Source organism: Aquarana catesbeiana, linkage group LG04 (genome assembly GCF_042186555.1).
Source record: "Aquarana catesbeiana isolate 2022-GZ linkage group LG04, ASM4218655v1, whole genome shotgun sequence".
Lineage (NCBI taxonomy): Eukaryota > Metazoa > Chordata > Amphibia > Anura > Ranidae > Aquarana > Aquarana catesbeiana.
Window position 1 is genome coordinate 127,255,821 of NC_133327.1, and position 23,470 is coordinate 127,279,290.

At 46.9% G+C, this 23,470-nt stretch overlaps 1 protein-coding gene across 8 annotated transcripts in view; it reads right to left on the minus strand.

Annotated features, from left to right (window-relative positions):
* LOC141139448 (thyroglobulin-like) overlaps positions 1-23,470 on the minus strand; it is a 152,548-nt gene that overhangs the window by 118,066 nt on the left and 11,012 nt on the right. For all 8 annotated transcript variants that reach the window (XM_073625534.1, XM_073625536.1, XM_073625540.1 and 5 more), the window contains exons 2-3: positions 9,692-9,855; positions 6,421-6,529 (exon numbers count right to left, since the gene is read on the minus strand). In XM_073625534.1, coding sequence (XP_073481635.1) covers positions 6,421-6,529; positions 9,692-9,855 — 273 coding nt within the window. The remainder of the gene's footprint in view (positions 1-6,420; positions 6,530-9,691; positions 9,856-23,470) is intronic.

Consider the following 23,470-nt stretch of genomic DNA (forward strand, 5'->3'; position numbering starts at 1 on the left):
ACCCCTGGTAAATGGACAGCGTGAATGAAAACATTCAGTTGCAAACAACGTAGTACCAGGTGTTGTAATAGCCTAATCACTGGCGGAGATGATGCCGTGTTCCTATTAATTACCTGTACCACACCTAGGTTGTCCCCGTGGAAACGCACCTTCAGATCCCTGAATGATGCTCCCCATAACTCCACCGCCAGCAGCACCGGAAACAACTCCAGCAGCACCAGGTTTTTTGTAAATCCTGCTTCCACCCACGACTGAGGCCAAGGCCCAGCGCTCCATTGTCCCTGAAAAAAGGCCCCAAAACCTGTTGCACCGGCGGCGTCAGTGAATAGTTCCAAGTCAAAATTGCTGACCGGACCAGCCATCCAGAAAGCCCTCCCGTTAAAAGCTTCCAAAAAGGTGTACCACACCCTTAAGTCCGCTCTATGTGTTTCTCTTAACCGAACGAAATGCCTTGGCGATTTCACGCCGCTCGTGCTAGCCGACAACCTGCGACAGAAAACCCTCCCCATTGGTAATATGCGGCATGCAAAATTAAGCTTGCCCAATACCGAATGTAGCGTCTTCAGTTGCAGTTTCCGCAAACCCATGAGCCCCGCAATTTCCCTCTTCAGGTCCTCCAGTTTATCGTCCGGCAACCGGCATTCCATTGCCTCCGTGTCCAGCACAATGCACAAGAACGTGATGACCGTACTCGGTCCCTCCGTTTTGTCAGCCGCCAATGGAATGCCGAATTTGTCTGCGATATGTTCCAGCGTAGCCAAAAGCACCGCGCAGATCCGTGAATCAGCTGGGCCCATGCAGAGAAAATCATCCAGGTAATGAATTATAGAATTCACACCTGACACCTCCCTAACAACCCATTCCACAAACGAGCTGAACTGCTCAAATATCGCGCACAATATAGAGCAGCCCATTGGTAAGCATTGGTCGACGTAAAATTCGTTGTTCCAATGACATCCCAATAACCGAAAGCTGTCCGGGTGTACTGGCAGCAGTCGGAAAGCTGATTCCACATCTGCCTTTGCCATGAGAGCCCCCTTTCCGTACCGTCGCACCCATCCCACTGCCGCATCAAATGATGTGTAGGTCACTGAACACTCACCCTGGTCTATAGCATCATTGACCGACCCCCCTTTTGGGAAGGATAAATGATGGATTAGCCTAAATTTTCCTGGCTCCTTCTTTGGGACCACACCCAGCGGTGACACCACCAAATTATCCAACGGCGCCACCGGAAAAGGACCTCCCATCCGACCCAATGCAACCTCCTTCCTTAGTTTCTCTGAAACTACCTCCGGGTGTTGCATAGCTGACTTTAAATTAGGCGACACCGGCGGGATAACCGACAGATTGCACGGTATCCTAAATCCCACTGAGAAACCTTCATCCAACAATTGCGCTGCTTTTTTGTCTGGGTACCTACCTAGAAACGGCCGCATCCTTTCCACTCTCACCGGGGTCCTCCCTTTTGTTTGCAGTTTCTCCTTGCTTACCCTTTCCTTGTTTGAAACACCTTGACCCCGGGTGGGATCCCCCACATCCTGAACACTCGTGTTTATACTTACATGAGGCTCCAAACCTGCAGGTCCCGGTGTTGTATTGCCAACAAACCCCCTTTTTGTTTGTCCCTGGGTGGAAGGTCCACCGGTCCCTCCTGGAAAAAACTGGTTGGGGGCCCTCGCCGTCGTCATCAATCTCATCCATAGGCTAATGTCCTTGTGATCCCAACGCAGCGTCGGTCTGATTGCCCTCCGTTGACGGAACTGCTCATCGTACCTCAGCCACGCCGTGCCCCCATAAACCCTGTACGCCTCTCCAATAGCATCTTGATAACAAAATAGAGCCGAGCAATGCTCCGGGTGCTTCTCGCCTATCACACTTGCCATAATCGCAAAAGCCTGCAACCAGTTTGCAAATGTTCTAGGGATTAGCCTGTACCTCCTCTTCTCCTCGTCCTCCTTCTTCGAATCATCCAGTTTCACCCTATCCAGATTAAATTTTTCTAAAGGCAGTAGGGAAAATATCTCAACATATTCCCCCTTCCACAGTTTTTCACGCACCTCTTGCTTCAGGTGCGAACCCAATGGTCCCTCATAGCACACATACACCTCGCACCTGGCTGCATCTGCCAATCTGGTTATATCCTGCCTGCTTGTGGTCTCCGCTGTCTTGTCCGTCCCCTGCGCCCCTGTACTCCCGGGCGTTACCGGTGCAGGCGCGGCCACTGCCGCCGTGACCGATGGTACCGCCGTTGTTCCTCCCGTGTGCACCACCGCCCCGGTGCCCCCTGTCGCAGGGCCCGAGGGAACCGTCCCTGCTCCCTCAAAGCGCTGAAGTAGCTCCCTAATGCCTGCTAAAAACCCCCCCAATGCTGTAGCCCCCCCACTGCTTGACGCCCCCGACCCACTGCTGCCCGTGCCCCCCACTGCAGCCCCCATCCCCCCCACTCTGGCCTGACTGGAATTAAGGAATAAGACATTGGACTCACCAGGCTGCACAGGCGTAGCCTCATCAGCCGGAACAGGGATCTCCACCGCTGCTGTTCTCCTTTGATGGGGTGCCGATTCTTCCTCTGACCCGGACCATCCACCTGCTCGATCGCCACTTCTCCCTCCTTCTTCCTCTGACGAAGGCCCACCCGGCCTGGCCGCCGGAGTTGCCGCCGTGACTGTGGCCGTACGCCCCCGCCTCCGCGTGTCTCTTCCGCCCGCTGACTTGCTGGTTGCCTTGCCCGGACCGGTGTGCCTGACCTCAGTCCTGCCGCATGGTACCTGCGATGCCCCGCTAGGCTGACCCCTCTCGATCCTCCTGTGTGCCCCTGCCGTGGAACCGGACGGCCCAGGGCTCGCTGCACGTGTCCTCTCCCTTGCTGCTGGCTCTCTCCTGCAGGGGGCGGGGCTCTCGCTCCTCACTCTGCCCGCTCTGCTAGGCCGCACCGCCGCCTCCATCCCTTCCAAACGATCGCTCCGCCGGGTCCCGTCGGCGCTCGCTCTCCCGCCATTCGCTCCGGCCATTCTTTTCGGCGGTGGGCCCACCGCGAGACCCGAAAGAGTCCCGGGCTGCCGCTGTCCAGAAAACCGCTGGTCAGGGGAGAACCGCTCAGGCGGCCGGGACCGCCGAGTTCTGGCGCCGCTAGACCTCCCCAGCACCTCAGGCTGACTGTTCTGCAAAGCTGCAGCTATGGTCTCTTGCAGCCATGCTGCCCCACGAACCGCGGCCTCCTCCCTAAGCTGCTCCATGAGTCCATCCAGCTCCATCTTCAATGAACTTTCTTCAACCACTGTTACTCCCCCCTGGGCGGGGTTAACCTATAAAGCCCTGTTTGATACCTCCCCCTCGGTTACTTTTTTGTACCCACCCCCTAAACTATTAACTCCCCTGTTACCACAGTCATGTATGCCCTCCGTTATGCATTACATGCTGTTGCTGCGGGCTTCTCTTACTATGCATTCATGAAAAAGGGTGCAGTATCTGGGGACTATCTTATTAATAGAGAGGGCTTCCAGATTCCAAAATGCCCCTGTCGGCACACTCCCACAAAAAATAGCCAGGGTTGTGGGGAAGAGACCCTTGTCCTCATCAATTGGGAACAAGGTGCTTTGCCAGGGGGGAAATCTCTCCTGGCAAGGCACCCCCCTATATTGAGGACATGTGGCCTGGCTGGGTTTAGGAGGGTGGGCTGCATGCTCACCTTACCCTTTTCTGGGCAGCCAGGCTGCTTGCTCGGATTAGGGGTCTGGAATAGATTTTCAGGGGGACCTCACATATTTATTATTAATTTTTTTCGTGGAAAGTCCCTTAGAAATTGCACCAGACCTGACACTTTTTTGTTTGTTTTTTCGCATGAGGTGCCTACGTTAAATCTACACCAGACCATTTTTACGACGTGCACGAGGAAGAGCTGATATTCAGGGCTTTCCAACTGACAAGTCGATTCATGAAATGCGGCCTTTGTGGGCGACATATTGTTTTTTATTACATCTCTGGAAACTACGTTGCCAAATTTATTAAGTGAGTTTAATCGGTACAATATACTTTCGAACTTTAAAATCAATATTCAAAAATCTGAATAGCTTAATATTACATTGGCCCCTATTTGTGTGCAAGCCTTACAATCATCATTTTCTTTTCCATGGGCATCCTCCCACCTGACATACTTAGGGGTCAAATTGACTTCTTTAGTGAATAAAATATTTTTAGCTAATTTTCCACCAATACTACGGGATCTTCCCTGATTTGGAGAGATGGAACAAGGGCTCTTATACATGGATGGGTAGGAACACTATTCTTAAAATGAATATCTTGCCAAGGCTATTGTATCTCTTTCAGACACTACCAACAGTCGTCCCGGGGTCTTTTTTTAAATCATTGCGTAGTGTTTTTATCAGATTTATCTGGGCAAAAAAGCACTCATGCCTGTGCTTGGTGCTGGCAGTTCACTCAGCTGTGTTAGCAAAGCAAATGAATATTCACTTTCCTAACACTGAACCGCCTCTCTGCCAATCAGGTGCTTGGGTCTGTTACCTGTCACCTGATTGGCTGAAACAGGCGCTGCTATTGGATGCCTATCGGGAGGAGAGGACGGAAGTCGGGAGATGACGATGGCAGGAGACGCTGGCTTGAAGGACCCCGCTCGTTGCCGTCACCCACTGCCCCACCAAGACAGGGTAAGTGCCAGGCAGATGGTGAGCGGGCGGGGGGAGGGGTCACACTGGCGGCATTCGATGGCACAGTAGCAGCATTTAATGGACACACTGAGAAAAATGAGACTTTACAATCACTTTAAAGAGAACACACTCATAAGTGTTAATATGCCTACAAACATTAGCAATGTAATAAGGATACTGCTTTAATGCTGTGAAAATGTGTATCTAAACCCAACCACCTAAATCAAATATGTTGCATATGGCTCTGTAGTGGTAAAAAGTTCATCCTTTTTTAATGTGCATTGATTTAAATTAAATCTTACAACAAGGCGTTACCTTTCATAGGATGATAATATTTGCTCAGTTGAGCAGTAGCATTGTCACTCTCCCCTGCATGTAGACTAGTACATTCTACTTTCTCTACTGCAGGTGGTGCTCTTCCGTGGTGGCACTGTTGTTGGAGAGGAAGTCAAGAGGAACAAGATTCCTTTATGGTTTCCTGGGTCACGTGGGGAATCCTATCCTAGTGGATGCCACTGCCCTATGTGACTTTAGCATCCATCTTGGGTCAGGCCGAGCTTATGTAAGGCCCTGGCTCCCAGGTATGGCACACATTTTGTGAGTTGGTAGAGTAGGGACAGGTACCCTGCCTGTTAGGAACAGCACTAGCTAGCTGTAAGGGAGAAGTTCCTGAGGAGAAGGGAAAGTGTAGGGTTGCTACTCCTTGGACATCTTCCCACTTGGGGCACGAGACGGCCAGGCCACAATTCAGTTGATACCCACTCTCTTTACATTACTGGAAACCATGAGTGTACCCAGTTGGGTAGCATTCCCACTGGATTTATTGTGAACTGTTTCTGTGCTATTTCAATACAAGTTTTCCATTGCACCTGACTGTGTGAATTATTGCTGCTGCATCACGCTGCACCCCACCTACATACGTACTCCTGAGTAAAAAGTCTACAGGATATACACTGTCTGGGAGAGAAAACAAAAAAAAGTAATCCAGTTTTACTTAGCACTTTATTAAACTGAGTATTCTTTTGTGTGAGTTTACTTCTATTTAAGGATGAACTTCGGACATTGTTAAAAAAATGTAAGAAGTCATCAGCTCCAAATACTGTAGCTGCTGATTTTTAACAAGAAGACACTTACCAGTCCAGTAGTACAGCGCTGTTATCACCCAAGCAAGATCTTTGCCAGTCTTCAGATCCCCAGCACCACCATCTTGACTGTGGGAAGCTGGCTTTGACTTCCTGCTATTTCACAGCTAGCTCAACACTGCACATGTGTGAGATGTGCTACACTTTCATGGACATGTGATGTGTTCCAGGAGATTGTAGGTGGGGGGCTCCCACAATTCTCTGACCCAAGATGCATGGCCATATTAATTCAATGTCATTGGGATCTCCTGCTCGCAGTTAATTGGCCCAGCAATAACAGCTGACTTCTAGTTTTGGAGTTCATGCCTCCTGGCATCGCCATCTTTCCTGACAGATGGCGCAGCCTCCATGTTAATAGGGTTGAGGGCCTGTGCACTTTCTTCTGTCAATTAAAGACTGTGAATGTCTCTTTGATCTAGGGAGCAACCTGTCTTTCAGTGCTTTGAGTGCTGGATTTGTACATTGTTTTCTTCTAGATGTGAATGAATTGCAAACAACCTTGACAAATACTTGTTTATTTTAGCTGTTTTAGATATTGTCTAATTAGTTATTTTTTTTTGTGATCACATGGTAATGTGGTCTGTATCATAAATTCTATGCTTAAAACTTACCTTTATGGGAACTGTATGTTTCTGCAATAATTGACTTCAGGTTATAAGGATCCATTGAAGCTTTGTTGACATCTCCACTATCTAAGAACATAGCATCTGCTTGTCCATCCTGAAATAAGTTTGTTAATAAATCATTTTTTTTTACTGGCAATGAATTTTTGTAGTTTATTATTTAGCATAATAAAAACAACAGCTACCATATGGTGTCCATGATAATGGTAGCTGCAAATATTATGAAGTACTTAAATGCAAAATAATATAAAACAGTATTGGCTTCATAAACTATAAAACAATCTGGATTCTCAAATAAAGCTCAGTTTCATTTTGTTAAAGAGAGAGGAAAGGTTTTCCTCCTTAGGGAAAAGGTTTTCTCACTTTTTATCCCTATGAGACCAGGATAATAAATTGGGTTGTAGGCAGGGGTTAGTATTCCTTTAGGGAAACCCCTGCCCTGGGTGGACATAGTGGGTGGGGCTAGTCTATCTTTTATAATCTTGATCCAGAAAAGCCCCTTTCAGAGGGTGGTCGGAAAAGGCTACACTGAGTATACTGATATTTAACCACCCACTCAATACTGGGCACTTCCACCCTCTTCCTGCCCAGGCCAATTTTCAGCTTTCAGCACTATCACACTTTGAATGACAATTGTGCAGTCATGCAACACTGTAACATAATTAAATTATCTTTTTTTTTTTTACACAGATAGAGCTTTCTTTTGGTGGTATTTAAACATCACTGGGATTTTTATTCTTTTGCTAAAAAAATACCAAAAATTTTGAATAAGAAGTTTTCTTATTTTCTATTATATAATTTTGCAAATAGGTAATTTTTCTTCTTCACTGATGTGCAATGGTAAGGCTGCACTGATGGGCACTGATGGGCACTGAGAGGGACCAATGAGGCGGCACTGATGTAGACTGATGAGGCGGCACTGATCACCTGGACTGATGGGCACTGAAGAGGAGGCACTGACAAGATGGCACTGATAGGTGACACTAATGGGCACCAATAGGCGGCATTGATGGGCACTGATAGGGGACACTGATGTGCGTCACTGATAAGCAGCACTCATGGGTCTGTACTGATAATCAAGGCACTGAAGATCACATGGTAAATGGCCACTGCGATTGGCCCTTTACCCTGATCTGTGATCCAATGTGTCCAAGGGGCACAGCGATCACAGACACTTCTCAATGCGCATCCCAGGGGGCATGCAGGAAGCAAGTTCTTAGGAGGACGTCCAGGATGTCCAGGGACACCCTCCCAGAACTAGAAAGCCACACTGTAGCCATATATCGGCTATAGCGCAGTAGCCAATTGGTTAAAAAAAGTATGCCAGTCTAGGCATCTGGGTGGTTCCCGACTATATGGCCAGGATTTTTTTGGAGCCTAGATCGGCTCAGTGATGTCAGAAGACAGCGGGCTTTGCCCTGCTGTTGGCTGAAAACTTGTCACAGGAGTGCAGAATTTAGTGCACTCCTGCGACCCTCATAAGAAGTAGAGCCAAAATAGCTTTTTCTATACTTCTTCTTTAAGCTTGCAGCCTTAGGAAATGAACCATTTGGGGTAGGCACATAACAGCCTGAGTGGAGAACCAACTTATGGAGAACCTATGGTGAGTACTGTAAAAGAGTTGGATGACCATCCAATGTTAAATTGGTTGTAAAGGTTGAAGGTTTTTTACCTTCATGCATTCTATGTTTGAAGGTAAAAAAACCTTCAGTATGCAGCTCCCCTTTGGCCCCCCTAATGCTTACCTAAGCCTGGTCCTGATCCAGCAATGTGCACAAGAGTGGCTGCTCTCCTGGGTCTCTACCGGGTCATTGGCCGAGACAAAGCAGCGATATCCATTCACACCCGCTGTTGTCAATCATAGCAAGTGAGCCAATGAGGAGAGAGCGGGTTGGGGCCAAATTTGGTTCTGTGTTTCTTATGGACACACGGAGTGGGGCTTGGGAGCGAGCACACACGAGTGCTCCCATAACAAGTGGCTTGCTATGGGGTCACTTCGAGAGGAGGAGAAGCCAGGAGCACCAATGGGGGACCAGAGAAGCGGAGGATCGGGGCTGCTCTTGTCAAAGTATAATGCCGCGTACACACGAGCGGACTTTATGGCAGACTTTGCCCGGCGGACGGGATTTCGTCGGACAATTCGATCGTGTGTGGGCTCCAGCGGACTTTGTTTTCTCAAAAGTTGGACGAACTTAGATTTGAAACATGTTTCAAATCTATCCGACGGACTCGAGTCCGGTCGAAAAGTCCGCTCGTCTGTATGCTAGTTAGACGGACAAAAAGCCACGCTAGGGCAGCTATTGGCTACTGGCTATGAACTTCCTTGTTTTACTCCGGTCGTACGTCATCACGTACGAATTCGACTGACTTTGGTTGATTGTGTGTAGGCAAGTCCGTTCATTCAGAAAGTCCGTCGTAAAGTCCGTCGAAAAGTCCGCCGGGCAAAGTCTGCCGTAAAGTCCACTCGTGTGTACGCGGAATAACATGTTTGTTATTTAAAAAAAAAATATATCCTTTAATATCACTTTAATGTTGGACTTGCATTGTGCAGAATTATGTCATCACTGGAAGAAAAGAGGTGAAGGCTGTGTTGTTAAAGAACTGTTCATTACTCTCCTGCTACAGTAAAACATTACTTACATTCCTTATTTCGTGAAGTGGCCCCAGGCCTGGAGGGTGTGAGTGACTAAATATGGCTTCTCCATGTTAAAGATGTGTGTGTGTACCCTATCTTGTTCCTCAGCATGAGGATGGTGGGAAGGGCAGTTTGCCAACATGGTCATTGCTGGCAAGGAATTAGGGCTCTGCTAACAGGGGCAAAGTGAATTATCCATTGGAGACCTTTCCCCTCGCTTTGTGTTTCTCTGAGTACTATCACCTCACCAGTAAAGGAAGAAATGGGAAATCTCAACTCCATATCTGGACCATGTATATAGAGCAGTTTTCTGCTCAAGAATATGACAGTATATATAAAAGATAAGGCTGGTGGATACAGGTTTATACAGTAGCAGTTCAGAGAACAATAATCATACCAAATATAACATGTAGAATATCGTCTACCGTAATCAGATCAGTGAAATCCGACTTCTAACTATCTGATATATGATATTGATCTTTGCACACTGCCCTTTTATATTGTTTCATGTATAAATACTTGGTACAATGCTGTAGTTATACTGTAGCTCCCTGAATGTCTTTACTGTGCAGTGCGGCAAAACAGTGTTGTGTTATGACTGTATAAATCGGCAACAATTATTACCTTTATAGCTGTCATACAGTCTTCAGTGGAGGATCTAAGCACACACACAAGGGTAATCTTCGGGACATTGCAGGATCCCACTAGATCATTGCACTTCTTCTGCTCAAGATCTGATATCACACACCACCGGACTTGCCTTGCACTTGGTGCTGCAAAGCTCAAGCCTACATCATAGTAAATATAAAGAAATCGAAAATAGTGATAATATACATATGTTGATGTATAAGTGTCAAAAATAAAAGCAATGTTAGTTAGTAAGTTAGTTAGTTAGTTAGTTAGTTAGTTAGTTAGTTAGTTAGTTAAGTTAAGATAACAGCATCATTGTTTTGATTAAATATTATATTACTTCGAGTTAATGTTTCAATTCGAGGACCTGTAAATTAAAAAGCTTTAATACAGCACATGCCTTCATGAAATTTCCAAAAACATATGTACAAAATAAAAAACAAACAAAAAAAAACGCACAGCATGTAGAAAGAGGGCATCTCCAGAGGCACTTTAGCTGACTTTAGTCTATATGAGCTCTCCTAGGAAATAGCAAAGATTTAGAGCTCATTTTCACCAGCATATTGCAGTAATGTGCAGTAACGCAGTACATACACATTGGTGCTTTGCAGTGCCATTAATTTTTAATAGCATCCCAATACAGCACCAGAATGCACCTGTGTTGCAATTACATGCTTTGCGGTGGGCTGCACTGTAAACAAAATGAAACATACTCTGAAACAGCGGTCAACAAGTTATAGCCCATTGGCCCATTGGCCTAATTTGACCCCGCTGCAAGATATGAAGTGGTCCTCTGTGATGTAAGAGAGGTCTTTGATTGGGACCTGGATATAAGAAGGGAGTCCAATGAAAGGAGGGACTGTGATAGGGACTCCAGTGAAAGGAGGGACTCTGATGTAAGGGGTGACTCTGATGGGGATTCTGATGTAACAGGGACTCTACCTTGAAGGGGGAACTCCAATAGGCTCACGTTTATCTGGAATTTTTTTGCTTTGTTTTAATGAAGTGTTTTCTGTTGTTTTAAATTGTACAAAAGCTGAAAGCAAAACGTATTTACTCATTTAAATTAAATTTGTTCATTTATGAAACTATTTTTTTTAATTGGCCGCCCATATTTGTAAAATTTATGATGCGACCTTCATACTGAAAAGTTTGGATACCCCTGCTCTAAAAAAATCAATTTTAAATGGACTGCCTTTAACACTAGCAGTCCGATTAGGTCCAGAGCCGAGAGAATTTTGGAAAGTTGCATACAATTTAAAATAAAGAAATAAAAATCTGATGGCTGTTGGCAGAAAGCTATATCTGCAAGCCTAAATGGATTAAAGGAGAGGCTTAATTTACTATGCTATACAGCATATCAACTTTTATTTGGACCAGCAAGGTCTAGAAAAATTACAATTTTTTTTTCACAGATTCCCACAACTGGGAGTATAAATGTTCAGTTATTGTAATTTGTAGGAAAAAGAAAAAAAGAAACTGCGCTCTGGTGAAAAATAAGTGATGATAAATGATTATGTAAACTAAAAAGCAGCAACTCTCCTGTGCAACATAAACACAGTGTGATATATATGGTAAAAATATAGAATTGCGGTAAAAACCTGTGTGCATATATGCGATTAATGACACATCAACAAATATCTGGATAAATATCACATACGATGTGAACACATAGTAAAGGTGTCATAACACCAAAAATGTTGAGTAATTGATGTTGAAACACTTAAAAATAAAAATATAAAAAATAATAAAAGTGAGTCCAAAAACATACAATGACTGTGAATAAATAGATAAATATGAAGTCCATCAAAAAACTGTGCAATCCTTGATCATATGGAGGAATAGTGGTGTGGTATCATATCCAAAACACAGCCACCAGATTAACAATACTTCAGACTGTACCTTGTTCCTTCCAGCTCATAGATGGATGGTCACATCATGAAAGATAAAAGGCTCCAATAGTGTATAACCTTTAAAACTTTGAGTTTTGTTAATCCGGTGGCTGTGTTTTGGATTTGATACCACACCACTAACAAGCTTGGGTTTGGCTTACTGGATACGTTCCGGAGGATAATTTCCCATTCAGGGTCTCCCTGATCCTCTGTAGTGGGGGGTCATGGGTCTCTGGTAAGCGGCCATTCTACATTCCTTGGTGGTGGATCGAGCACTATTTCTCCATATGATCAAGGATTGCACAGTTTTTAGATGGACTTCATATTTATCTATTTATTCACTTTTTTATCACTTGGGTGATACAGTCATTGTATGTTTTTGGACTCACTTTTATTATTTTTTATATTTTAATTTTTAAGTGTTTCAACATCAATTACTCAACAATTTTGGTGTTATGACACCTTTACTATGTGTTCACATTGTATGTGATATTTATCCAGATATTTGTTGATGTATTGTAATTTGTAGTCTGTCTCTAAAAGAGATGATATCTATTATAGATGTAATCTCAATGTAGATTGTGAATCAAACCTGCCCCATGAAAAAGATTTTTGCTGAGAACTGGTATCAAAATTGTTACATGAAACAAATACAAAAATTCAGATCTGTGTGTATGGTGGTCTACACTCACTGGGGTTAATTTACTAAAACTGGAAAGCACAAAATCTGGTGCAGCTGTGCATGGTAGCCAATCAGCTTCTAACTTCAGCTTGTTCAATTAAACTTTGACAAAAAGACCTGGAAGCTGGTTGGTTTCTATGCAGAGCTGCACCAAATTTTGCACTCTCCAGTTTTAGTAAATCAACCCCCATGTGTAGTAGATTATTTAAGGGCAGCCTTCTCCCAGTGCCTGGAATATGCCAGAATTACAACTGCATCTTTCAGCCTAAGAATCCTGCAGGGGCTTTCTATATGGAGCATCCTCTACCTTAGGTAGGTAGCTGCTAGAGTTCGTTTTTTTTTGTTAGCCAGTGCAGGTAAATTTAGACAAGCCTAGCCAAAAGTTCATCTAACAGTGGGTTACAGCAGGGAGGGTTCAAGGAGGAGCTTGATTATCAGTTCCACAGGCGCCTGGCCATCGGGAAGCTGGAGGGAGGTGCCACGCCCTGGAGGAAACTAAAAAGTTCCTGCTAGCAACAGACACGAGGCAGAGGAGAAAGATGGTGGAGGGTAATCGGCTAATGCCCACTTTGCAGTGGTTGTTTGACATGCAGGTGCGGTGCTGGTGTACAGTGGCGTCCGGCTGGGGCCGCACAGAGGACTTGCCTTGGGGGTAATAGATGGAGCAGAGCAACTCTGCCTGCTCTGTCCCGAGTGCCAGATCCCAAAAGCAGAGATTACTGCTTGGGCCCGGTGCGACCATCGTGGGTAGCTACTCATCCGGCTGGGACCCGTCCAGCAGGAGCTGCAGTATAACAACGTGAATCTGCTGTCAGGACTCTGTGTACCACAGCCACGGAGGACTCGAGAGGCTGGAAGCTCAACCCCCAAAGGTGCAGGGATGTTGCAGCCTGGCAAAGCCTCCTCAGTTACTGAAGACATAGGAGCAGAACAAGAGACTGTTGTGGCCCGCAGCCTGGTCGGGGACTTAACAACTGTAAGTACTGTTGTGCAGGAGCTAGATGTCCCTGAAATGCCGGCTGCCATTGTGACGTTAGCTATCCCAGTCCAGAAGGAGCTAGTTCTGGTGGGGGGTGCGGCCCCAGGTGAGCTGGATGGGGAGTGCAAGGACAGGGCCATAGATTAGGGTTCTCACAGACTGTTGTCAGAGTTTGGTTCTATGGAGAAACTGGTGGAATGGTCATCCCCTGATTAGAGTTCAGATGAGAAGGAAGGGGAAACAGGAGATTCTCGTCACTTGGAGTCTCAATCTGAGACTGGGTATAGATAAGAGCCGGTGTTGGAATTGGAGGAGGCCACAGGAACCCTCAACCAAAGTCAGCTTTTTCTATCGCCAGTGGGTTATGAGGTATCCAGATACCCATATCCTGCCAGGGAAAGGAATACTTAAGGAGTTACCCCAGTTTTCCCACTTCCAGTGAGAGGTACAGAGGAAGGTTGCCCTGTAGTGGGGCTTGGATTACCTCTATGTCTCTCCCTAGATCATGGACACTGTTGAGCACTCCCGGGAGAAGTGGGAGGATGACATGATCTGGGACTTTCTGCATGCTCTAAAGCCTCTGCGGGTGCCAGAGAGTGATGCCTGGGCCCGTTTTGTGAACATTTGTCAGGAATGGAGGCTGGGACGTGCTATTTACAGAGATCGGGTACTGGTTGTAAAAGTGGGTCGGCCTACCAGGAGCCATTTGGTTTCTATCAGAGAATAAGGGGTGTCCTGATCAGGAGCAGGAGAGGACAGCGGGGAACACTGCTGGGCAAATCTTTAGGAGGGATTTTAGGAGGGATTCACCTGTGGGTCGGTGAGCGACAGGTACAGTCGGAAGATCTGGGAGAGGCATGCCAGGAGTGGATGTAGAGCCAGAGGGAGACACTGTGATGTTACTAGCGTTGGAGACAGGCTGCTGCAGCCAGGAGGGCTGGCAGAGTCTGCATAGGACTGACTGGAACCAGTAGTCCACCTTGATACAGCTGGCACTAAAAGACACTTTTCTGTTGCTAATGGTTGCTACACCAAAGGGGCCCGTGGTCCCTGCCAGCAAATGACAAATCCTTCAATGTTAGGCCTAATTCAGAGCTGGGCCTAACCATGTGCTAGCTGTGCCAAGAACTGAGTATTGCACAGTAGAGGAACAGTTCATTAACCTCCCTGGCGGTATGATTATTTCAGATTTTTGCGGTACAATTATTTTGCATAGAAATTTGGCATTTTATATTGTAGGTCTATAATTCTTAGCAATAACACACCTAGATCTGTCCACCAAGAGTCTAGTAGACATCCCGGGTAGGGATGAGCTTCGTGTTCGAGTCGAACATGGGTTGTTCGCCCGTTCGCCGAATTGCGAACGATATGGGCCGTTCGCGCTAAATTCGTGTGGCGCGTCACGGCCCATAATTCACTGCGGCATCGCAGTGCATTGCTGGCTGATGATTGGCCAAGCATGCACTATGACCCGCATGCTTGGCCAATCACAGCGCCGTCAGTAGAGAGAGCTGTAATTGGCCAAAGCCAGGGTGGCTTTGGCCAATTATGGCTCAGGGGATTTAGTACACACCCCACACTATATAAGGCCGCCTGCACGGCGGCCCTGTGTAGTGTGTGTTCCGGTGTGCTGAGAGATAGAGAGAGAGAGAGACAGTGTCATTTGATTTGAGTTAGATAGATTAGGCAGAACAGTCAGTCAGTTAGCTGCACTTACAGTGTATTGTGTATATATATGCATCCCAGGTGTTGCATATATATATATACACTGTATTCAGTTTAGCTAGATCCGTTCCTGTTATCTTCTATCTAGACTATTTACATTTAATGCAGTGCGTCCTGCTCACAGTGTTCAGCTAGATCCGTTCCTGCTATTTACATTTAGTGCAGTGCGTCCTGCTCACAGTGTTCAGCTAGATCCGTTCCTGTTATCTTCTAGACTATTTACATTTAGTGCAGTGCGTCCTGCTCACAGTGTTCAGCTAGATCCGTTCCTGCAATTTACATTTAGTGCAGTGCGTCCTGCTCACAGTGTTCAGCTAGATCCGTTCCTGCTATTTACATTTAGTGCAGTGCGTCCTGCTCACAGTGTTCAGCTAGATCCGTTCCTGCTATTTACATTTAGTGCAGTGCGTCCTGCTCACAGTGTTCAGCTAGATCCGTTCCTGCTATTTACATTTAGTGCAGTGCGTCCTGCTCACAGTGTTCAGCTAGATCCGTTCCTGCTATTTACATTTAGTACAGTGCGTCCTGCTCACAGTGTTCAGCTAGATCCGTTCCTGCTATTTACATTTAGTGCAGTGCGTCCTGCTCACAGTGTTCAGCTAGATCCGTTCCTGCTATTTACATTTAGTGCAGTGCGTCCTGCTCACAGTGTTCAGCTAGATCCGTTCCTGTTATCTTCTAGACTATTTACATTTAGTGCAGTGCGTCCTGCTCACAGTGTTCAGCTAGATCCGTTCCTGTTATCTTCTAGACTATTTACATTTAGTGCAGTGCGTCCTGCTCACAGTGTTCAGCTAGATCCGTTCCTGTTATCTTCTAGACTATTTACATTTAGTGCAGTGCGTCCTGCTCACAGTGTTCAGCTAGATCCGTTCCTGTTATCTTCTAGACTATTTACATTTAGTGCAGTGCGTCCTGCTCACAGTGTTCAGCTAGATCCGTTCCTGTTATCTTCCTACTGACAGGCAGGCTTGTCTGGTTACAGTATATAAAGCTACCTGAAGAAAATTACAGGTGTTCTATTTGATCCTATTAGTACCACGGTCAGGCAGCTAGACTATTTACATTTAGTACAGTGCGTCCTGCTCACAGTGTTCAGCTAGATCCGTTCCTGTTATCTTCCTACTGACAGGCAGGCTTGTCTGGTTACAGTATATAAAGCTACCTGAAGAAAATTACAGGTGTTCTATTTGATCCTATTAGTACCACGGTCAGGCAGCTAGACTATTTACATTTAGTACAGTGCGTCCTGCTCACAGTGTACAGCTAGATCCGTTCCTGTTATCTTCCTACTGACAGGCAGGCTTGTCTGGTTACAGTATATAAAGCTACCTGAAGAAAATTACAGGTGTTCTATTTGATCCTATTAGTACCACGGTCAGGCAGCTAGACTATTTACATTTAGTACAGTGCGTCCTGCTCACAGTGTTCAGCTAGATCCGTTCCTGTTATCTTCCTACTGACAGGCAGGCTTGTCTGGTTACAGTATATAAAGCTACCTGAAGAAAATTACAGGTGTTCTATCCCAGCTTAGTGCAGCTACAGGCCATTAGTATGTCTGGAAGGCCAAGAAGGAGAGGCAGACAGTCACAAGCCAATAAGAGAGGGCAAGCAGGCTCTGTGTCTAGTGCTGGTCGTGGAGACGGTGCATCCTCATCAGCACGTGGCCATGGGACACGCTTGGCCTTTTTTTCGGCAGCTGGCCGTGTTGAGCCGCAACATGCGGAAGACTTGGTCGAGTGGATGACCAAGCCGTCCTCATCCTCCTCATCCTCTCTCACCCATGCCCAGGGTGCTTTGTCTGGCAAAGCAGCGGCCTCTTCCCTCAGCTCAATGTCATCAGTGACTCCTTCCCTAGCTCCACCATGTCCTCATGAGGATTCCCTCGAACTGTTTGACCACAGTGTTGGGTACATGCTCCAGGAGGATGCCCAGCGTTTGGAAGGCTCTGATGACGATACTGAGCTCGATGAAGGCAGTAACATGAGCACGGACAGAGGGGGTGCCCAAGAAGGACAGCAATCTGGCAGTCATGCTCCCCCTGCTGCAGCATACTGCCAGGTTTGCTCCAGTGATGAGGAGGGAGGGGATGATGAGGTCACTGACTCAACGTGGGTGCCTGATAGGAGAGAGGAGGAGGAGGAGGAGGAGGAGGAGGAGGCGGCGGCACATCACCAACGAGGCAGGATGCCCTCCAGGGGCCAGCCTAAGGGCAGCACATTGACTGCATCACACCCCAAAGCTCCACATGTGCAGGGCGCTGCAGTCTCTGCGCGTTATTCAAAAAGTTCTTTGGTGTGGGCCTTTTTTGAGACGAGTGCATCAGATCGCACCGCTGCTATTTGCAACATATGTCTCAAGCGTATCTCGCGTGGCCAAAACATCTCCCGCTTGGGTACCACATGCTTGACCAGACATATGTTGACCTGCCATGCAGTTCGTTGGCAAGCGTATCTAAAAGACCCACACCAAAGAACAAAGAGGATCTCTCCTTGCTCCTCATCAGCTGAGATTTCCAACCCCACTAGACCTTCAGTCCTCTCTGAGACCTGCAGTGAGAGGAATGAAGGTGTAGAATTAGGTGTGTCACAGCCAAGTACTTGTGGGCAATCTGCTTTTGGTACACCGACGTCAGATTGTACCAGGCAAATTTCCCTGCCCCAGCTGCTGCACCGCCGAAAGAAGTTTGCTCCCAGCCATCCACATGCCCAGCGGTTGAATGCTAGCTTGGCAAAATTGCTAGCACTTCAACTGCTGCCTTTTCAGTTGGTAGACTCTGCCCCCTTCCGTGAGTTTGTGGAATGTGCGGTTCCTCAGTGGCAGGTACCCAAACGCCACTTTTTCTCACGGAAGGCGATTCCGGCTCTCTACCGGCATGTGGAAGGCAATGTCCATGCCTCGCTGGACAGGGCGGTCAGCGGTAAGGTGCATATTACCGCTGACTCATGGTCCAGCAGGCATGGACAGGGACGTTACCTAAGTTTCACGGCGCATTGGGTGACTCTGCTGGCAGCTGGGAAGGATGCAGGACAAGGTGCAGTAGTGTTGGAGGTTGTTCCGCCACCACGCCTCCAAAATGCTAATGATTGTGACACACCTCTCTCCTCCACCCCCTCCTCTTCTTCTTCTTCCATGGCCTCTTCCTCGGAACCAGCGGTGCTCCGTAGTCGTTCAAGGGGCTACGCAAGTACGCAGGCCAAAAGATGCCATGCGGTGCTTGAGCTGGTGTGCTTGGGGGACAGGAGCCACACTGGGGCAGAGGTTCTGTCAGCTCTGCAGGGGCAGGTTCAGAGGTGGTTGACGCCACGCCAACTTAAGGCAGGAATGGTGGTTTACGACAATGGCACCAACCTCCTCTCTGCCCTCCGACAGGGACAAATGACCCATGTGCCCTGTTTGGCTCACGTCCTTAACTTGGTGGTGCAGCGGTTCTTGGGCAGGTACCCGGGCTTACAGGATGTCCTGAGGCAGGCCAGGAAAGTCTGTGTGCATTTCCGCCGGTCATATAATGCCAGTGCTCGGCTGACGGACCTCCAAAAGGAGTTTAACCTGCCCAAGAACCGCCTAATCTGTGACATGCCCACCAGGTGGAACTCAACGTTGGCCATGCTGCAGCGGCTGCACACGCAGCAGAGGACCATCAATGAGTACCTGTGCGACTATGGCACCAGGACAGGGTCAGGGGAGCTTGGTTTTTTTTCCCCACGCCAGTGGGCCATGATCAGGGATGCATGCACTGTCCTGTCACCATTCGAGGAGGCCACGAGGATGGTGAGCACTGACAGTGCATGCATCAGTGACACTGTCCCCCTTGTCCACCTGTTGGAGCACATGCTGCGTGGAATAATGGACAGGGCACTTGAGGCAGAACAGAGGCAGGAAGAGGAGGACTTCCTTAGCTCTCAAGGCCCCCTTTATCCAGACAGTGTTCCTGCGTGCCCGCCGATCCCACAGGAAGAGGACGAGGAGGAGGAGGAGGAGGAGGAAGATTGTGTCAGTATGGAGGTGGAGCCTGGCACTCAGCATCAGCAGCAGTCTTTAAGGGATCAGTCCCAAGGAACACATGGACTTGTACGTGGCTGGGAGGAGGTGGCTGCGGACGTTGTTGTCCCTAGTGACCCAGAGGACTCCGGACCGAATGCCTCAGCAAACCTACGCTGCATGGCCTCCCTGATCCTGCAAAGCCTGCGTAAGGATCCTCGTATTCGTGGTATCAAGGAGAAGGACCAATACTGGCTGGCAACCTTCCTTGATCCACGTTACAAGGGTAAGGTTGCGGACCTTATCTTGCCATCGCAGAGGGAGCAGAGGATGAAACATCTTCGGGAGGCCTTGCAGAAAGGTCTGTGCAACGCATTCCCAGAGACTGGGAGGTTACAAACTCCTGTTTCTGGACAACGTGTTGCTGAGGCTTCGGTCAGTCAAAGAAGGAGCGGTGGAGAAGGTGGCCGTCTGACCGATGCGTTCAGACAATTTTTTGGTCCGCAGCCCCAAGGTATGATCGGTTCCAGCAACCATCGCCAGCGTCTGTTTTACATGGTGCAGGAATACCTAGGGGCAAGATCAGACTTGGACACCTTTCCCACCGAAAATCCTCTGGGTTACTGGGTCTTGAGGATGGATCACTGGCCAGAGCTTGCACAGTATGCAATTGAGCTACTGGCCTGTCCTGCATCCAGCGTTCTTTCGGAACGCACATTCAGTGCTGCTGGAGGCGTGGTAACCGATCACAGGGTGCGTCTGTCCACCGACTCGGTCGATCGGCTGACCTTCATAAAAATGAATGAGTCTTGGATCACCACCAGCTACCAAGCACCTGATGCTGATGTAACCGAATAATTTTTTTTGAAATCTCAGATCCCTTCAAAGACTGCCTATGCTGATGCTGAGTGACTATCCCTGAGTAATTATCCTCTTCCTCCTCAATCATCACGCTGATAGCTTGTAAGAACATTTTTGGTTCTGGGCGTCACCACCAGTGCCTAAGGCACAATTTTTCAGCCCCTGTTTAACAGGGGCGTGTAATTACAATTTTTGATGTAATACTTTGCAGCAGGGCTCGTTCCTGCATTCCAACTAGAGTGTCTGTGAGGGGTTGCAGTGTTGTGGCACCAGCACCAGTGCCTAAGGCCCAATTTTTCTGCCCCTGTCTAACAGGGGCGTGTAATTACAATTTTTGATGCAATACTTTGCAGCAGGGCTCGTTCCTGCGTTCCAACTAGAGTGTCTGTGAGAGGTTGCAGTGTTGTGGCACCAGCACCAGTGCCTAAGGCCCAATTTTTCTGCCCCTGTCTAACAGGGGCGTGTAATTACAATTTTTGATGCAATACTTTGCAGCAGGGCTCGTTCCTGCGTTCCAACTAGAGTGTCTGTGAGGGGTTGCAGTGTTGTGGCACCAGCACCAGTGCCTAAGGCCCAATTTTTCTGCCCCTGTCTAACAGGGGCGTGTAATTACAATTTTTGAAGCAATACTTTGCAGCAGGGCTCGTTCCTGCGTTCCAACTAGAGTGTCTGTGAGGGGTTGCAGTGTTGTGGCACCAGCACCAGTGCCTAAGGCCTAATTTTTCAGCTCCTGTTCAACAGGGGCATGTAATTACAATTCTTGATCTAATATTTCACAGCAGGGCCCTGTGAGGGCTTACAGTGTTGTGGCCACAGCAACACCTAAGTCCCAAATTTCTGCTGAGTATATAGGGCAGGACCCTACTTTCAAACATCTAACTTACAAACGACTCCTACTTGCAAACGGAAGGAGACAACAGGAAGTGAGATGAAATCTACCCCTAGGAAGGGAAATTCTCTCCTGTAAGAGTTAATATGGGAAAACAATTTCTCCTTTCCACTGATGCTTTCCAATCCTTGTTCCACAAAAAAACCCAAATTTTCAAAAAACATTTTTCATTGGGACAAAAAAGTGAGGTGAAATCTTCTGAAGAGGAGGAAAGACAGCAAAACAAATGTCACAGGGGTGATAACCCTTCCCTATGTTTTCCAAAAAGCTTAGAAAAGATTTTTTGGCTGGAGCTAAACACGTTAAAAATGTTCAAAATTACAAACAGATTCTACTTAACAACAAACCTACAGTCCCTGTCTTGTTTGCACCGCCTGTATACTGCTGTTCAGAGTATATAGGGCCTGGTGGCCCCACACCTTTCCTTATTTTAATTTGGGTGCGGGGTTCCCCTTAATATCCATACAAGACCCAAAGGGCCTGGTAATGGACTGGGGGTACCCATGCCGTTTGTCTCACTGATTTTCATCCATATTGCCATGACCCGACATGACATTAAACCCGCAAGCAGTTTTAAATGAGATTTTTTCCTTTAAAAATGACATTTGGTGCAGGGACTGTTCTAAACCCGGGAAACACGCGTCACTTTACAGGCATACTATAGACACCCCCCAGGTACGATATTTAAAGGAATATTTCACTTTTTTTTTTTTTACTTTAAGCATCATTAAAATCACTGCTCCCGAAAAAACGGCCGTGTTTAAAAGTTTTTTTTGCATTGATACATGTCCCCTGGGGTAGGACCCGGGTCCCCAAACCCTTTTTAGGACAATACCATGCAAATTAGCCTTTAAAATGAGCACTTTTGATTTCGAACGTTCGAGTCCCATAGACGTCAATGGGGTTCTAACGTTCGTGCGAACTTTCGGTCCGTTCGCGGGTTCTGGTGCGAACCGAACCGGGGGGTGTTTGGCTCATCCCTAATCCCGGGTATGATGAAGTTTGAAACACATAATCATAAATTATAATATAATAAATAAATATAAATAATTAAAAAAAATAATAATATAATAATAATAAAATACATTTCCCCATGATTCACTATCGCTCAATTCTGCAATTGTTCTAATTTACTATCGTTGTTTTCTAGCTGGTCTAAAGCCACTTGTGACGTAAAGGGACACTTTTTGGTTGCTATGGACAATCTCAAGTTTCCAGGGAGAAAGAACAGTATATGTAGTATAAAACTGCATGCAGGGCATGGGCCAAAGCACTGGGGACAAAAGGTAAGATTACAGTACTGTATGTGTTATGATTTTTACATTTTTTTTAATTTGCCACCAGGCTCCGCCCCCGTGTGTCGCGATGCTCACAGGGAACAGAGACTGGCACAGAGAGGCTTCGGGTAGAGGACGGAGCCCGCAGACAGCGTGGGGGGACATCGCAGGATCCTGGGGACAAGGTAAGTAAAGCCGCACCAGGATCCTGAGATGTAATTCCGAGTGTGGCTCGTGGTTACCGCTAATGGTGCTGAAATTTAACCCTGAGCCACACTCGGGAATACCGTCAGGGAGGCTACGAATCGTTGTGCTGGAGGAGTCTGGCGCTTTAGAGACTGTAAATATAGGTTCCAATCGACTATTTCATCTATTAATACTAATGATTTGGGCATCCCAAGTTCCCTTTACCCCATACAAGTTTAATCCCTCAATAAAACAACAAAAACAAGCTGATGTCAAGCTGTTCATTGTCTAGTAGAGAGTGACTGGAAGTAAATGCCGGGCTGAGCAGGGTGACAGGTGGAACTACTACACACAGCGGCCCCACGGGGGTACCACTACATATACATTTCAGATATAGGAGTGTCGGTAACCCAGGCCATATCTACAGCTCGCCATTACACAGTTTGATATCAGGAGGGGTACTCCTTGACTCGAGAGGCATTTATATTCCCAATAGCTCCAGGCATTGTACAGGGGGGATTCTGTAGTTCTGAGTGGTCAGTAACTTCAGTAACTGGGAGACCCAAGAGCTTTTTTCATCACAATACCCTTCCTTACAAAGGCCCACTCAGACAGTGTTGATGGGTGAATGCCTCCATTGCCTGTATTCTGCCAGCAAGAAGGGGGGGGGACACAATGTTTACTGCTAGTGGCTATAGCCGACGGCAGTAATCGCACATAAAAAGCCTGAAAGGCTGGTTGTACCCAAGTCAATCAATGGACAACCAGTGTGCTCATAGATCGAATTTTGATCTATGTATGGCCAGCTTTAGTGTTGTCAGCCAGCAACAGGAAGTGCTTTACTGTCAGGTTCTCCAGGTAAGAAATTTTGTAAGAGGGTCACAAACTTATATGCTGTATTCAGTAGGAAATGAAACCATACATAATGAAAAATAGATTTTGGGTTTACATACACTTTAAGTAACTTGATGACTAACTATATTTATGGGCAATGCCAATCATTAGGAAAAGGTAGAAATGGCACTGTTCTAGGGTGCAATATTACATGCCCCTGTGTGACTGTCAACAGATCCCAATGTGATCATACAAAAAATGAATTGAATTAAAACCAAAACAGAAGCAAAAGACAAACAACAAAGTGTCTTGTGCTTAGTGTGAACCAAATAGTCCATGATTCATTTTAGACAAAAATCCCTGATGAAGTCACGTGATCGTGACGATACGTATTGGATTGGCTTGCACAGGCACTGGAAGTAATGTCAGGCCACGAGCGCGCTACTTGTTTTGATCTCGTTTTTTTA